The sequence below is a fragment of the Vipera berus genome, assembly GCF_964194415.1.
Source record: "Vipera berus genome assembly, chromosome: 2".
NCBI lineage: Eukaryota > Metazoa > Chordata > Lepidosauria > Squamata > Viperidae > Vipera > Vipera berus.
The window spans coordinates 16,222,256-16,235,159 of record NC_138203.1 but is presented as its reverse complement, the minus strand read 5'-3'; the positions used below and the strand labels follow the sequence as shown (position 1 = coordinate 16,235,159).

Below are 12,904 nucleotides of genomic sequence, written 5' to 3'. Positions count from 1 at the left end.
AAAACTTATCTTTAAAAAAAAGAGATTAGTAGCCTTCTGGCTATAGACCAGGGGTATCCAACCTTGGCAACTTTAAGACATGCACTTCATCTCCCAGAATTTCCCAGCAAGGTACCCCTGGTATAGACTGTTGGAATGTACATAGCACATGTCTGTGATGGCTTGGTTTGGCATTCACTTCCCACTTAACCAAGTGCTTTACTTATTAATTTGATTTGTAACCTGCCTTGTTTTCTAGGCAGCACATAAAAAGTCACACAGAACATGACCCTCCAAAGATGGCTCGGGTAATCTCTCAAAGCCCCCAATATCAAATCAGATTAAGATTAATCACAGGGTCTGTCCCCAAGAGAGTCCCCCATTAACTCAGGACTCTATTTTAGATTCTACTGTACATGCATAAATAGCATCAACATGAGCCAGATTATCTAAAGACTAAGAGAGGTCAAAGAGAGCATTTACAGCATGAAAGTCTCATTAAAGAGTAGCCCAGCCTATCTCAATGACCTTTGTCTAGATATGTCTTAACAAGCAACAGCTCAATTAAGGTTGTTAGCTTGATACAGCTGGATTTACCTTGCAACCAGATTAGGCTCAATGGGTACCAGGCAAGGTAGCTGGATTTTCCGATGTAAAGTCTGTGAGCTCATCGCTGAAAGAAACACTTACTGCTTACTCCAAGCCCTGTTTTTTAAGCTTTGAGAGGTATGAGCTTCAATTCTCAGAATTCCACAGCCACATGCTGGCTGGGGAATTCTGAGAGTTGAAATCCATACCTTTTGATAGCTGCTGATGTTGAGAAACACTGCTCCAGGGCACAAGGACTAGCCCTTGCCAGGCTCCTGACTTTCCCCATCTTATTTTACCTGGTGACTAGATTGGTTCAGTTGACAAGAGCCAAACCAATTTACTGACTACTCTTCTATGAGGAACTGTTTCGCCCAATTATAAGTTACAGACATGAGAGTTTTAGTAGAAATAGGTCTTATTTCCTCCATCCTGGTGGAAATTCCCTGGTCACATCTAGAGACCTCTTGAAATCAGATAACATGCCAGACATTCCGCAACCATAATAGTACAGAATATTTTTTCAAAGTTCAAACTGTTTTGCATACAAGGTGCTGTAACAACTATTCCCAAAGTTTTTTCACTATTATTATCCCATAATAAACATGAGGAAGAATTGCTTAAGGTAGGTTAGGCAAGGCTATTTGTCAACTACATTTTCATCCTGCAGAAAAATATATTTGCATATATATCTCAACAATAACAAAGGTGCTTCAGATGGCTTCAGTCTCAAAAGGGTCTAAATAGGATAGGTAAGAGAATCAGTAACAAAACTCTACACAGGCAGTCCTTGAGTTATGACTGTTCATTCAGTGATCATTTGAAGTCACAACAATACTAAACGAGGGCACTTATAATCTGTCCCTGAAGGTATGGCCATTGCAGTGCCTCTCCGGAAACATGATCATGATCTGGGCAGTGGGCAAGTTATTTGCACTTACAATTAGTTGCCAAGCACCCTGTGATCATGTGATGGCATCTGCAACATTCCCTGACAACTTCCCCAGAAAGTCATTGGGGAAGCCAGCAGGGAAGATTGTAAGTCACTGGTGCAAACCTCTACCCCCTGTGCATTCTTCACTTGCATGCACTACACCCCACTTCCCAAGCCTCCCTGTACTTGCGCACACACATGCACACCCCACAACCTTTTCCCACAAACTCTCCGCACTCATACAAACACAAGCACATACCCTGTGCAGCCTTTCCACAGGCTCCCTGTGATTGTGTGCATCCACATCCTCATTCTCTGGCCTTTCTGAGCTCATGCTGCACCAAGCACTCTTTTCCCTGACTTACATGCAGCCTTCCCCATCCCCGAGACACCCCTGTGTTCCTTAACTGGGACTTCCTCCACTTCCTGCTTAATGAACCACGTCTTAAGATACAACAATAACCGAGACTGCCTGAACTGTAATTGCTAGGCAATGTGGTCATGTGACATCATGCTTTACAACTACATTGCTTAGCAACAGCAATCCCAGTTCCAACTGCAGTAGTAACTTGAGGACTACCTGTACAATATCATAAGTACAGGTAAGACATTGCCATAACAACATCAAACTTTTTACCAATCCACACCTATGAGACCTAATTAAACGGCCTCTAAAGGTCTTCCAAGCCAGCTGAGCATTAACATGGTCTACAGAGGCCCTAAAGTGGGAACCACTCTTATGGTATGGCATATGAATCCCAAAGAAATTGCATTGGAAAGCAAGAGTGACAGAAATCACAGCATTCTTTATTAATTTCTAGCTTGCATTCTTTAGGCAAACAAAAATCACATTGCTTACACAAAATAAAGCCATCGTCCATTATCACACAACAACATCAACAGCACAGCATACACACCTGGCTCCAAAGATGTCTTTTTTGGCAAGATCTATTCCAGCTACGACTTTAACTCGAAGGACACGAGATTCTCCCTGTTGTGTGAAAAAAAAGAAAAAAATTGATTTTAATTCATCGGGTTTATATCTCACAATGCTAGCATTTAAATTACATCAGAAAGCTGTTTCAAATATAATGTCCTTCACATATTATGGCTTACCATTCCTGACCAAAAGAGGCTAATAGTACAAACCATATCAAAGGCACCATAATGAGAAAGATTGACAAGAAGACACTGCAGAAGAACAGAAGAGCTGTTTCTCATATGAAAACAAACAATACATTAAGTACCAAGGAAGCCTAAAGCAATGTGTTGAGTTTATCAACATTTCTGAAGCAAGGAACATTTTCTGCTTGCAGGGGGTTGCAGGTTAAGCCTGATAGTCAGAGCAGTTCATTCATGGAATCTATTACTATATAGAAACATTCACTGAGAATGTACAAGGAGTTGGGAATAAGATACTCTACAAATGGATTTCAGACATCAAGAAGGTGGTTAAACTAGATATCCACCAAAACAACCCCTCAAACCTTATGTTTATTCCATCCATTTTCCTCTTGTTACATGCATGTTAACAGAATTTTGCCCAGTGTAAATATTTTTGAGAGATGTTCTCTTTAAGGCAACTGCACATTATCTTGTATATTTTAATGTCCAAATAATTTCATTGCTAGATTCCAAGAAGCTCAAAACACTAAGGGATAATTGTGTTCCAATTTGCATATTCTGGAAATATGGTATTTTTAGTTATGCAGGCTGAATGAAATTCTCTCTGATGGGGAGAAATTTAGAAGTGAAGGATAAACTGATAAACACTAGCTTTCAGCTCTTTGATAACAAGTCCTCTGAGATTTACTTGCTGCCTAAAAAAAAAATTAAGAATTTTGTAAATGGATTGCAATGGTTTAAACCAGAGTTCCTCAACCTCAGCAACTTTAGAAGCGTGGACCTCAGCTCCCAGAATTCCCTAGCCAACAGGCTACCGAGCACTAAAGTCTGAAGTGGTGTAGGCCAAGCAGAGATGGAACAAGTAGCAAGGGAGCTGTCTATGGGCATACTGATAGGCCCCAGACTGTATTTCTCCCCCACATTATGAAGAATACTGTTTAATGTTTAGATCAGTGTTTTCAACTTGTTAATTTTAAGATGTGCGGACTTCAACTCCCAGAATTCCTTGGTAGGGAAGGCTATGGAAAGGATGAAATCTCTTAAAACTGTTGCATATACAAACTGCACCCAGCCAACTATAACCTAAGTGTCCATGAGAATAACTGGGCAAGAGTTTGGGTGTTCCACAGAAAATAACTGAAGTGGTTCTTGGTCTTCAGCTAGGGAAAAGTGGCAAAAAAAGCCCTAAATTCTTGGTTTACAGCTAACCTCGGATTGAAGTTTCATTTAAAGCTCTCAGGTTCATGGTTGGCTGCTCTCCTCCAATTCAACTGTTTTTTGTTTTGGTAGCAAAAAAAAACTCTATACAGTTATAACCATACTTGGGACCAGATTTTCTGTTGCTAAGCAAGGTGGTTGTTAAGTGAATCATGCTTAATTTTATGGTGGTTTTTTTTGCCACGGTTGTTAAATGAATCGCTGCAGTTAAGTAGATAATGTGGTCATTAAGCAAAGCCAGCTTCTCCCATTCACTTTGCTTGTTAAAAGCTGGCTGGGGGAAAAAATCACAAACGGCAATCACATGACTCTGGGATGCGGCAACCGTCATAAATACATGCTGACTGCCAGGTACTTGGATTTCGATCACATGACTGCGAGGATGCTGAGATGGTCATAAGTAGAAGGACTTGCCATTGTAACTTTGAACGGTCACTAAGTGAATGGTTGTAAGTCAAGGACTGCTTGTGTATGCTGCCTCCACTTGCACTGCAGTGGTTATTATTTATGCTTTCAAAGAGCAGCCAGCCGATACTTAGCTGTCTTACTTTCTTACTATCCCAAATTCTTAGACTACAGGTGGGGCACAAGGCACTTTACAACTTTGCTAGGAGGTGTGTGCCAGAACAGAGGGCAGCCCCTAGCTGGCCAGGGGTGATCTTAGACCCAGGTAAGCAGGGTTGGGCCCAGGTTGGCACTTGGGTGGGAGTCTTTTAATTGGGGAGTTAAAAAATAAACCACAAAAAAGGGAATTGCAATCACTTCCACACTGCTGCCAAGAAAGCATCTTAAATGTGTTCATAAACATAGCTCAGTGGAGAATGTACATGCTCAAACTCCTATTGTACAATGATAAAGGTAAAGAGTAAAGGTAAAGGTTCCCCCGCACATGTGTGCTAGTCGTTTCTGACTCTAGGGGCCGGTGCTCATCTCCGTTTCAAAGCCGAAGAGCCAGCGCTTGTCTGAGGATGTCTCCGTGGTCATGTGGCTGGCATGACTAGATGCCAAAAGCGCATGGAACGCTGTTACCTTCCGACCGTAGTGGTCCCTATTTTTCTACTGGCATTTTTATGTGTTTTCAAACTGCTAGGTTGGCAGAAGCTGGGACGAGTAACAGGCACTCACTCTGTTGTGCGGCACTCGGGATTCGACCCACCAAACTGCCGACCATCTGATTGACAAGCTCAGCATCCTAACCCATTGAACCACCACGTTCAATGCTAATAGCAACTAAAAAAGCTTTTCCTCCAGCATGAAATCTGGGAATTGAAGTTCACACATCTTAAAACTGCCAAGATTGAGAAATACTGTTTTGGGTGATTAAACTGGAAGCTGGTAAGCTGCAGGAGGAACAGGAGGGGAAAAAAACAGTTTCTTCTACAACAATAGCAATAGCAGTTAGGCTTATATACCGCACCGTAGCCTTTTACAGTACTCTCTGGGCGGTTTACAATTGTAAGCATTATTTGTATATTGCCCCCGCCCCCAACAATCTGGATCCTCATTTTACCAACCTCGGAAGGACGGAAGGCTGAGTTCTAACAGTTCTTGGGTGCACAAATATTGTAGTAGTTATTGTGCATTGCTTTTGTGGCAAGGAAGACCTTAATATTCTCATAAATAGTTGCCCCAACTGCAAATAGATCCAATGAGCCCAAAAGGAGCTGTCTCTACTGTATATTTGAATTTATCTTGAGAAAGTATGACTGGAGTTTTCTTCAAGATTATGTGACGTATTAATACCACTTTACAATGCCTTAGTAAGGCCACACTTGGAATACTGCATTCAGTTTTGGTCACCACAATGGAAAAAAGATGTTGAGACTCTGGAAAGAATGCATAGAAGAGCAACAAAGATGTTCAGGGGACTGGAGGCTAAAACATGTAAGGAACGGTTGTCGGACTTGGGTATGTCTAGTTTAATGAAGAGAAGGGTGAGGGGTGACATGATAGCAGTGTTCCAATATCTCAGGGGCTGCCACAAAGAAGAGGGAGTCAAGCTATTCTCCAAAGCGCCCGAAGGCAGGACAAAAAGCAATGGATGGAAACTTATCAAGGAGAGAGGCAACCTAGAACTAAGGAGAAATTACCTGACAGTTAGAACAATTAACCAGTGGAACAACCTGCCTCCAGAAGCTGTGAATGCTCCAACACTGGAAGTTTTTAAGAAGAGACTGGACAGCCATTTGTCCGAAATGGTATAGGGTTTCCTGCCTGAGCAAGGGGTTGGACTAGATGACCTCCAAGGTCCCTTCCAACAACATCATCATCATCATAATCATCATCATTATTATTATTATACTTTTATTCATTAAACTTGAACATCAGTCAACTGAACATTCTAACTGACTGGCACTAATGATTGACACGGGTTGCTGCCAGCATCCTAGGTATCAACCAGGTATCTCCTTAAAATGTAAGATGTTCCGAGTAGTGCAGTTTTTTGTAGCTTTGCTGGAGTTATTACAGGAAGCTGCAATTTCTTGATGTAATTATTGTTGTTGTTGTTATTATTATTATTATTTTGAGTCTCTTTCTTTCTCTGAGACATATATAGTCCCCGGACATGTGTTTCCATCCTAACCTTCCAGAAATTGATTAAAGCCATTTCATTCCACTAAAGGACTTGAAGGTTTTAGTCTCCATCTCTAATGGTTCTATTATTGATTACTTGTATTGTTTCGTTTTTAAAATGTGTTTCAACTAATTAATCTTTTCTCTGCCTAAGAGGCCTTGGAGGCAGAAATCAGGCTCAAACTGGGAAGAAAAAAAACCAGTTTCCCAACAATAGCCAAATCTATCAACTATAATAGCAGAATTCTGGATACTTCAGGCTGGAAGGACACCAAGGTACAGCACTACTTTCAATTATGTTTCTGAAATGAAGAAAATTTAGGTTGAATAGAACAGAACTTCTGTTTAGAAGGAATGTAAGCTCCATTCAAAACCAGTAAAGAATCACCGGCAGTGAAAGATACAGACACACAAATGTAAGCACCTTTGTTATTTCACAATTGATTGAGTCCAAGAATATGGGTACAGATAGTCCTCAACCTACGACCAGTTGCTATGACATGAATCCCCCCTCCCCTGAAGCTACTTTTGTCCTGTTTTCAAAGTTGCAAAGGCTGCGCATACACTCTGGCAGTCTCAAAAATGCATTTTGGGTACTTGACAACTGGCTCACCTTTATGGCTGCTTGTGGCATCCCGTAACCACATGACCAAGATTTGCAACATTTTTTTGCCAGTTTCTTTCTGGCTTTTATTTCCAGCTTCCAGCAAAAAAAATAAATCAGCCACTGGGGAGAATCAATTTACTTAACAACTTCAGTGTGCTCACTTAATGACCACCGCAGAAAATGTCATAAAATCAGGTCTGGTCGTGTGATGCCTCAACTTACAACCACAACTTATGACCGTAATTTTGGGCTCAATTACAGTCGTAACTTGAGGACTACTTGAACCGTAATCTACCTATTAGAATATCACCCAAATACTTTTCTTCTTTGAAAGGGAATCTGAAAACAATTCTCTTTCATCAATTGATACACAGAAGCTTTTTCATTTTTGCCAGAATTTTTATGCAGCTACAAAATTTGGAAGACCCGGAAGATAACCTGAGAAATCCATCTTTTTCAGTTTTTATATTAGATATATTTATACTTGTATTTATTCTACATGCTGCCCATCTTGCCTGGAAGTGACTCTAGGAAAGTTACATTCATTAAAAACCAATAAACAACATTAAAACAATAATAACATAAGTTACTTTAAAATTAACAGGAGGGAAAGGAAGGGTACAAGATTTTAGGAACTGGATTAAAGTAAGATTACTTGCCACCAAGAAACATACTATATGTTGGCTTTTTATGATTCTGCCTTGAATTTTTCTTCTAGTTTCTTGCTTGTTTGTTTAAGTAGAATCATAACCCAACCCAGCCTTAATAAATGGAAAAGAAAAGAATCCAAAAATGAGATTAAGTTTATCTCACTAGTGTTTTAAAATGAATCAGGATAATACTTTAATCACTGGGGAAATTTATTTTATTTTATTTATTTATTTTATTTTATTAGATTTATATACCGCCTTTTCCCGAAGGACTCAGGGCGGTTTACAGGGTATTTTAAAATCAAACCAATACAAAATACAAAAGTTACAAAACAGTTAAAAAAGATTAAATTATCCCTAAAAATAAAAACCCCAGTTAAAAATTCTCAGCCTGGGCCGGAGAGCTCGAAGAGCCAGGTCTTCAGGTCCTGGCAGAATGAATGGAGGTCGGGGGCAGTCCTGAGCTCCACGGGCAGCTGGTTCCAGAGGGCAGGCGCACCCACAGAGAAGGCCCTGCCCCTGGGTGTTACCCGCCGGCAATCTTTTACCGGCGGCACCCTGAGAAGACCCTCCCTGAAATGTTTTCAAAGCGGAAATATTTGTACTAAATTACGCTTCAAATACAGTACCTTGTGGTGCCTTGTAAAACACAGAGTGTCCCTCGGTTATTTTAACCAAATACATCGCAAAGGAAAATACTGGGAAAGTGGCAACAGGAAAAGAAATTACCTTCACAAAGGCGCACATCCTGCAGTTCTATTGTAATTTGTGTTTTAATTCTAATTCTTTCTTTTTTTTAAAAAAAGTTATGACAAATATGCAGGTGTGCATCCCAAACATAACAATAAACAATAGAGATTAAATTACTACCTGCCTCCCCTGCTGACCAGAAGGTAATTAAACAAATTGTGTTAGTTTAGCATTGTGTGCAAACTCAATTATACTTTCTTTTCCAACACTTTCTGCTGTTTCTTCCTCCAGTTATGACGGACACAGATAGTGCAATGCATGGCCTAAGCTGCCTTCCTTGCTGCTCTTAACTATCTTTCATAGGTGTGCTCCAGAATAAAAACAGTACCGTAGCAGAAGAAAAAAAAATGGAAGCCCAGATAATCAGTTCAGACATTTCTGCGATGATGTCTGCAATTTAAACTAAGCCTGAAGATGGGGATTCTAAACCAAATCCAATCTCCTGGTTGCCTTTGGAGTCTGCGGGAGATCTGGAAAACTTGCAAAAGTTTTCTTTACTCTGTATAACTGGAATGGGGTGAAGATGCTGCTCTGCCTTTTGAAACAGGCCATCTGGTGGCCCAAATGGCTAACTGCAAGGCATATTATTTGGAGTTTGCCTTCTTACATCCTGCCTGAGGCTGCCCAATACCGCAGCCCTTTAGCAACTGTCTGGTTATTAAGGTATGGTTATCATTGGATAAATAGTCAGCACGACGACACACAGGCTGCGAAACTGGCCAGCCAACACTGGCAGAAACTTTTAGGGAGCTGTTTCTCAACCGTGGCAACTTCTCAACTCCCAGAATGAAGTCCACACATCTTAAAGTTGCCAAGGTTGAGAAATACTGCTTTAGGCTTGTAAGTTGGCTGATCATGCAGATACCAGTTAACAGTTCAGATCACGCTGTCATTCCAGTAAAAATAAATATTAGCCAATATTCGAATAGACATTTTCGAAGTTTCCCTCAAGGAAAGTATTCCTTGTATCTTTCTGGAAAAGCAAACTTGCACCAAATTGTCAACTTCCCTTTTAAAAAATGGGAAGTTTTCGTAGTGAGTGGTTACTGGTTAGTTTGCCCATAAGCTATTTCCTTTCTTTTTTTTTTCTTCCTGTGGGAACAGGACACTGGCATTGTGCAATTTTCTTTAATCCCAAAGCTGCTGCTTCTGAGCAAGAAAATGGTTTCTTTCTCCCCACTTTAAGGAGGGTACAGCACAATCTAAAAATAGGCTAGAAATAAACATTTTAATCCTCAAGCGCAAACGTATATGCTTTGCAGAAGTATATTCAAGGCTATTGTAAAATGGGCTCTCCCCATGTCGCCAAACAGCCGCAAAGAAACAACTCAGCCCTTTCAGGCATCAAACCCAATAGGTGACGTTGTCTCTCTAGTGCAAAAGAACAGGCAGTCCTCGACTTACGACCACAACTTAGCTCAAAATTTCTGTTGCTAAGTGAGACAATTGTTAAGTGAGTTCTGCCCCATTTTACGACCTTTTTTTACCAAAGTTGCTAAGTGAATCACTGCAGTTGTTAAATTAGTGATCTGGTTGTTAAGTGAATCTGGCTTCCCCATTGACTTTGCTTGTCAGAAGGTCACAAAAGACGTGAGCCTGGGACACTGCAACTGTCATAAATATAAGTCAGTTGCTAAGTGTCTGAATTTTGATCACATGACCGTGGGAATGCTGCAACAGTTGTGTGAAAAACGGTCACTTTTTTCGATGCCATTGTAACTTTGAATAGTCCTTAAATGAATTATTGTAAGTTGAGGGCAACCTGTAACTGCTTTGGCCAAAACTTCAAACAAATAAATGATCTTATTTCTACTTTTTCATTCTTACATTCTGAAACACAATGGTAGAATAGATCAGATCTTGAAATTACAAGCTTTACCCCAGTAGATATTTTCACCAATTGCTGCAGACAAATTTAGGAAAAGAGATTTTCACTGTAATTACTTATTCCTCTTGGATGTTACCTAAGAATTATGGCAGAATTCAGCCAGCTCCTAATTAACATCTCCAAATCTTAAACAAAAAACAAATTCAATTTCCATGCCAAATTCCAACTTTTTCAGAAATTTCTGGCACTAGCATAATATACAATCATGTATCTCTACGTATAGTAGAGGGGGTGCAAATCTTAAGAAAAACAATCTCACACACCCATTAAGGGGAAAAAAGTGCATTACGAAATGAGGCCAACATTTCTGTTGCTAAGTGAGGCAGTTGTTAAGAGAGCTGCACCTCATTTGACGATCTTTTTTGCCATAGTTGGTAAGCAAAACATACGAAGAACAGCTACTGCACTTGGGTCTGGCTAGTCTAAAGAAAAGAAGAAATAGGGGAGACATGATAGCAGTGTTCCAGTATCTGAGAGGCTGCCACAAGGCAGAGGGGGCCAGGTTGTTCACCAAAGCACCAGAGGGAAAGACGAGAAACAGTGGTTGGAAACTGATCAAAGAGAGAAGCAACCTGGAATTAAGGAGAAACTTTCTGACAAGTGAGGACAATCAACCAGTGGAACAGCTTACCCCCAGAAATCATGGGCGCTCCATCACTGGAGATTTTTAAGAAGAGACTAGACATTCACCTGTCTAAGATGGTATAGGTCAGGGGTCAGCAACCTGAAACAGTGAAAGAGCCACTCGGAACCGGTTCCCTGACAAAACGAAAAACTGGGAGCCGCAAAAAAATGTGTGCACATGCGCATACATGCGCAGAACAGGGTTTGACTGAAGAGTGGAGCCAAGGTGAGATATGCACCTACCCTGCATATTTGAATTGATTGGTTGAACTTTTTTAGTCCCACTTTTTTTTTTTTTGTACTGCACATGGCAGAGGACTGGAAGCCGCAGGAGACGGCTGAAAGAGCCGCATGCGGCTCCGGAGCCGCGGGTTGCAGACCTGTGGTATAGGTTCTCCTGCTTGAGCAGGGGGCTGAACTAGAAGACCTCCAAGGTCCCATTCTATTCTATTCTATTCTATTCTATTCTATTCTATTCTATTCTATTCTATTCTATTCTATTCTATTCTATTCTATTCTATTCTATTCTATTCTATTCTATTCTATTCTATTCTATTCAAAACACTGCAGTTGTTAAGTGATTGTTAGGCGAATCTGGCTTCCCCCATTGACTTTGTTGGAAGCTGACGGGGAAGGTTATAAATGACCCTGGGATGCTGCAACTGTCACAAATGCATATCAGTTGCGAAGTGCCTGAATTCTGATCACATGACCATGGGATGCTGCAATGATCTGAAGTGTGAAATCTGGTCATAAGTCACTTTTTCAGTGCTGTTGTAACTTCAAATGGTCACTAAACAAATGGCTGTACTACCTTGTACAGGCTGGATGCAGAATATTGTTAAAAAGAGATTACTGATAGAAAAATGTTACAATGGGAAAAAGGAGAAAATGAGGAAAACGAAAACTGATGTTTCACTTATCCTTAAACAACTACTGTGTCAACCTCAGCTATAAAGACGGCTATAATCTTAGGGGGGAAAAAGGGTAGTATAGTTTCAACACATGTGGAGGGTATCAGATTTGTCAAAACTGGCTTACAGTGGGGTTTTTTTTCATCAATGTGAAACTTGGATCTTTCATAGCCTTAATATCCACTGTCTTTAAATTGAACCAGCATGTTTCTTAAAATGATATTTACACAGCTTGTTCAAAGGAATTGCATCCACCAGACCTTCCTTGTGATAAAGGTAAAGGTTCCCCCGCACATGCGTGCTAGTCGTTTCCGACTCTAGGGGCCGGTGCTCATCTCCGTTTCAAAGCCGAAGAGCCAGCGCTTGTCCAAGGACGTCCCCGTGGTCATGTGGCCGGCATGACTAGATGCCAAAGGCGCACAGAATGCTGTTACCTTCCCACCGTAGTGGTCCCTATTTTTTCTACTTGCATTTTTTACATGCTTTCGAACTGCTAGGTTGGCAGAAGCTGGGACGAGTAACAGGCGCTAGCTCTGTTATGCAGCACTTGGGATTCGACCCGCCAAACTGCCAACCTTCTGATCGACAAGCTCAGCGTCCTAACCCACTGAGTCACCGCATCCCTTGTGATAAATAGCCATAAAATAATGAGTGAACTTCCACACCACCCTTAGTGCCCTGGACAACACAAGACTGGTTGCTAGATGAGTTACTTCCAAATAGATCTCAAGAAGATAGGAAGCAGCAAAGACTCCCATAGCTTTTATTTGATTTTAAACACTAAGGAAAATACATATCAATGGAGGTGCTTAAAGTATCAGGCTTATTTCTTCGTCCAACAGGATTCAATGCACATTTTGAAAAAGGGCACCACTAGGTATAGCTTTCTGGCAAGGTAAGATTTCTGGCTGATTTATTTTTTTTTCTTCCGTTCACTCATGTCTGATTCTTGGAGACTGCCTGGACAATTCCCAATAGTTTTATTGGCAAAGGATTTTCAGAAATGGTTTGCTACTGCTTCCTTCCTGGGACTGAAAGAAAGTGACTAGTCCA

The 12,904-nt window shown here is 40.8% G+C and overlaps 1 protein-coding gene across 4 annotated transcripts in view; it reads right to left on the bottom strand.

The window, feature by feature from the left end:
• The window catches only part of NEDD4L (NEDD4 like E3 ubiquitin protein ligase), a gene marked incomplete at its 5' end in the record, with an annotated part of 305,674 nt that overhangs the window by 196,149 nt on the left and 96,621 nt on the right, over nt 1-12,904 (bottom strand). For all 4 annotated transcript variants that reach the window (XM_081320525.1, XM_081320526.1, XM_081320527.1 and 1 more), the window contains one exon: nt 2,419-2,492. In XM_081320525.1, the coding sequence (XP_081176651.1) occupies nt 2,419-2,492 (74 nt within the window). The remainder of the gene's footprint in view (nt 1-2,418; nt 2,493-12,904) is intronic.